The sequence below is a fragment of the Mandrillus leucophaeus genome, unplaced genomic scaffold (assembly GCF_000951045.1).
Source record: "Mandrillus leucophaeus isolate KB7577 unplaced genomic scaffold, Mleu.le_1.0 Scaffold423, whole genome shotgun sequence".
NCBI lineage: Eukaryota > Metazoa > Chordata > Mammalia > Primates > Cercopithecidae > Mandrillus > Mandrillus leucophaeus.
In genome coordinates this window covers 120,663-125,149 of record NW_012104510.1, presented here as the reverse complement: position 1 = coordinate 125,149, position 4,487 = coordinate 120,663, and the positions used below count along the sequence as shown (strand labels likewise).

At 53.1% G+C, this 4,487-nt stretch overlaps 1 protein-coding gene across 2 annotated transcripts in view; it reads left to right on the top strand.

Moving 5' to 3' along the window:
• THEG (theg spermatid protein) overlaps positions 1-3,043 on the top strand; it is a 16,249-nt gene extending 13,206 nt beyond the window's left edge. For both annotated transcript variants that reach the window (XM_011993040.1, XM_011993039.1), the window contains 2 exons: positions 2,783-2,927; positions 2,962-3,043. In XM_011993040.1, coding sequence (XP_011848430.1) covers positions 2,783-2,927; positions 2,962-3,043 — 227 coding nt within the window. The remainder of the gene's footprint in view (positions 1-2,782; positions 2,928-2,961) is intronic.
• The last annotated feature ends 1,444 nt before the right edge of the window (positions 3,044-4,487 follow it).

Genomic DNA, 4,487 nt, shown 5'->3' with positions numbered 1-4,487 from the left:
TAAGAGCGGGTGTGTGGCTGTGCTGTTTCTCTGTGTGTGCTCACACCTGCTATGTGGGCTCAGTCGCTGCTGCTAGAGAGTGCTGGAAACTCAACAGAGTTTCAAAGCCCAGATGCCTACTAAATTCTCACAAAGGAGTTCCAAGAAGGCTAGGTTCTGGGCATGGTTCTCCCAGCCCCTTTAGGGCCACCAAGGCCCCACTGCTTGGCCCCCTTACCTTGCACAAGGGCATCTGCCAGACAGAGCCAACATCCACCCAGAAGGTGCAGAAGAGACAATTAGGGTGCAGAGCAAGGGCCAGAGCAACACTCATACCTGCATCAGTGTATAGTTGTTTATATTCACCACGTGTGTGTGTGGTGAGCGCGGGTGTGTGCAGGACAGTCTAAGGCAGTGCTGCATCTGCAGTTTCCACTCAGGCGGCCTTGCCCAGCCGTGTGTCCTGTGGAGTTCTGCCTGCCTAGTGGAAGAGACTCCACGCTCTTTTCCTCAGGGGCCTCTTCACAGAGCCACAGGCTGGTCTGCCAAGGAGTGGGTGGCCCTTATCCATCTGCACAGAGGTTCCATGCAAAGAGGGATCTGGAAAGAAGGTGGGAGCTTCCCCGGAAATCAAAGGCCCCAAAGCCCCAAGAGACAAGGTGGAGGACAGCTCCGGCTGCTGTGGCAGACTTGGTGACCACATCCCCTCCTAGTCTCCAAGCAGTCTGCTGCAGCTCCCTGCTCTTAAGGAAGGGGTGGGGGAGAGATGGTGAGGAGGGGGTACCCGGAGGAGGGGACCACGAGTGCCTGAGGAGCAGCCACCAGGGGGAAAGACATGACACCAACCAGGGAGAGGAGACGCCTCCTGCCCCGACCCACCTGCCGCCATGACATGAGCAGGTGGAGAGGAGGGGGAACCAGGGTCACTTGGGTTGGCAGCAGAGTGAGGAGACTTGAGCGCTCTTGGCTGTGGCCCCCTGAGTCCCCCTTTCAGGTACCTGTGGCCATTTTTTTTTTTTTTTTTAGAGATAGGGTCTTGCTGTGTTGCTCAGTCTGGCCTTAAACTCTAGGGCTCAAGTGATTCTCCTGCCTCCGCCTCCAAGAGTGCTGGAATGACAGGCACGTGCCATTGAGCCTGGCTGCCTGTGGCCATTTGAAATATTTTTTCTTTACAATTCACCCTGTTTTTAAGTGTAGATTTCACAGCTGGGTGTGGCAGTGCCTGACTGTAGCCGCAGCTACTTGGGAGGCTGAGGCGGGAGGATCGCTGGAACCCAGAAGTGTCAAGTCAGGTGGAGGCTGTAGTGAGCTGTGATCCTGCTCCAGCCCGGGAGACACAGCAAGACCCTGCCTCAAACTAAAATCAAATGGGGCCAGGCGCGGTGGCTCACGCCTGTAATCCCAGCACTTTGGGAAGGTGAGGTGGGCGGATTGCCTGAGGTCAGGAGTTCAAGACTAGCCTGGCCAATATGGTGAAACCCTGTCTCTACTAAAAATACAAAAAATTAGCTGGGCATGGTGTCCTGTGCCTGTGATCCCAGCTACTCGGGAGGCTGAGGCAGGAGAATCGCTTGAACCCGGGGAGTGGAGGTTGCAGTGAGTGGAGATCCCACCACTGTACTCACACACAGCCTGGGTGACAGAGCAAGACTGTGTCTCAAAATAAAATAAAGTAATAAAGTAAAATAAAATGATGAAACAAAATAAAAAAAATAGGCCAGGCGCACTGGCTCACGCCTATAATCCTAGCCTTTTGGGAGGCTGAGGTGGGTGGATCGCCTAAGGTCAGGAGTTCAAGACCAGCCTGGCCAATATGGTGAAACCCCGTCTCTACTAAAAATAGAAAGATTAGCTGGGTGTGGTGGTGCACGGCTGTAGTCCCAGCTACTCAGGAGGCTGAGGCAGGAGAATTGCTTGACCCCAGGAGGCAGAGGTTGCAGTGAGCCGAGATCACAACACTGCACTCCAGGCTGGGCAACAGAGCAAGACTCTGTCTCAAAATAAATAAATACATAAATAAATAAATAAAAATAAAAAATGTGTTTCAGTGGCTTTTAGTACAGTCACAGGGTTATGCAACCACCACCACAGTCAATTTTAGACCTTTTTTATGCCTTCAGAGGGCAGCCCCGTCCCTATCAGCTGTCACTCCCCATTCCCATCCCCCAGCCCCTGGCACCTACACTTTCACTTGCAGACTCTGGATTGGCCTGTCCCGGACATTCGTATAAATGGAATCACACACTGTGTGTCCTTTCGTGTCTCTCGTCTCTCGCAGGACGTGATGTCCTCAAGGCTCAGCCACGCTGTAGCCGGTGCTAGATCCTCGCTCCTTTTCTTGGCTGAGTCATATTCCACTCTCTGAGTGGACTACATTTTCATCCTCCATTCCTGTGCTGATGAGCAGGCCATCTGAACATGGGAGCTTTTTTTCTTTTCTTTCTTTCTTTTTTTTTTTTTTTGAGATGACATCTTGCTCTGTCGCCCAGGCTGAAGTGCAGTGTCACGATCTGGGCTCACTGCAACCTCTGCCTTCTGAGTTCAAGCCATCCTCATGCCTCAGCCTCCCGAGTAGCTGGGACTACAGAGACGCATCACCACACTTGGCTAATTTTTGTATTTTTAGTAGAGGTGAGGTTTCATCATGTTGACCAGACTGGTCTCAAACTTCTGACCTCAGGTGATCTGCCGGCCTCAGCCTTCCACAGTGCAGGGATTCCAGGCGTGAGCCCCCATGCCCAGCCTGAATGTGGAACTTTGAGGTTTGAGCTTCAGTGCTGTCCTTCTCTTCTGCTCCCTCTAGGGCCCAAAGCTCAGTCGGACAAGTGTGTTCCTGACCGAGATCCTCGCTGGGTGGTGCTGGATGTCACCAAGAAGGTGGTGGCCAGCCCCCGGATCATCTCCCTGGCCCAGCCCAAAGTGCGCAAGTGCCTCAACGAGGGCCACAACCCCTATTCCATCTCCCCGGCCTCCCTGGTGGCCCAGGCGTCCCCTCGCCTCTATGAGCTTGCCACCCCCAAAAGCATCACCAGAAAAGTGTGATCAGCCCAGGCCTGGCCTCTAAGACCTCCGCTCCCAGTAAACACCCTCAGGCACCCTAAACCTGTGTATGTGATTATTCTGAGCTTTTTGGCCTGGAGAAGGGAGGGCGGGCCAGAAGGCCAAAAGAAGGATGAGGAGGACAATAATATTTATTTTTTTCATCCAACCTGCGATTTGTCTAGTTGTTTATTTTCCGAGTCACTTTCATTGACCATCTCGAGCGCCCTCTGAATCTCTTCAATCCAGACTTGCTCGTCTACTGCTCCTGAGGGCCCACAGGACCGTCAGAGTCGAAATGACAGCCACTGTCACACCAGCTGATGGCTGTTACACAACTTATGGATCTTTACAGTGATCTAATGATGGAGGGATTATCATTGTCCCCATTCCTCAGATGTGGAGACTGAGGCTCAAATAGGTTAGGAAAAGACCCACAGTCCCTGCTATGGCCTGAATGCCTGTGTCTCCCCCAAATTCATATGTTGAAATTCCCACCCTCGAGGTGATGGTATTAGGAGGTGAGGCCTTGGGGAGGCAATGAGGTTATGGAGCAGAGCTGTCACGCATGGGATTGGTGTCCTTATCAAAGAGGACCAAGGAGCCGGGCGCGGTGGCTCACGCCTGTAATCCCAGCACTTTGGGAGGCCGAGGTGGGCGGATCACAAGGTCAGGAGTTCGAGACCTGGCCAACATGGCAAAACCCCACCTCTACTAAAAATGCAGGAATTAATTGGGTGTGGTGACACATGCATGTAATCCCAGTTACTCAGGAGGCCGAGACCGGAGAGTCTCTTGAACCTGGAAGGTTGAGGCTGCGGTGAGCTGAGATCGCACCACTACGCTGTAGCCTGGGCGATAGAGAGAGACTATGAGTCTCTGTCTCAAAAACAACAACAACAACAAAATGCGCATTTATTCTCTTACCCTCCTGGAGACTGGAGCCCAAAGTCAGTCTCACCTGGGCTAAAGTCCAAGTATCAGCAGGGCTGCTGCTTCCAGAGGCCCCAGGGAAGAGTCCGTTCCCCGCCTTTTCTGGCATCCGGAAGCACTTGCATCCCTGGTGTGGGGTTGCGGCGTCGGGTCTTTCATCTTCAAATCCAGCAGCACAGCCTCTTCTCTCTGACTCTCACCCTCCTGCCTCCTCTCTTGAGAACACCGTACTGACCTTGGGCCACCTGGGTCATCCGGATAATCTCTCATCTCAGCATCCTTAATCCCATCCGCAACTCTCTTGTCATTTAAGGTGACCTATTCGGAGGCCTGGGGACTAGGCTGGGGATGTCCTCGGGGTGCTATTCTGCCAACCACGGTCTGGCGACTTCCTTGGCGCACTCAGTTTCTCTGTAGCCTGGAGGTGGGTGACATGGCTGGATGGGAGAGATCTTCCGGAAGTACAGTGTCAGGACTGGGTGAAATAAATGATCAGGGCCGGCTGTGGTGGCTCACGCCTGTAATCTCAGCATTTT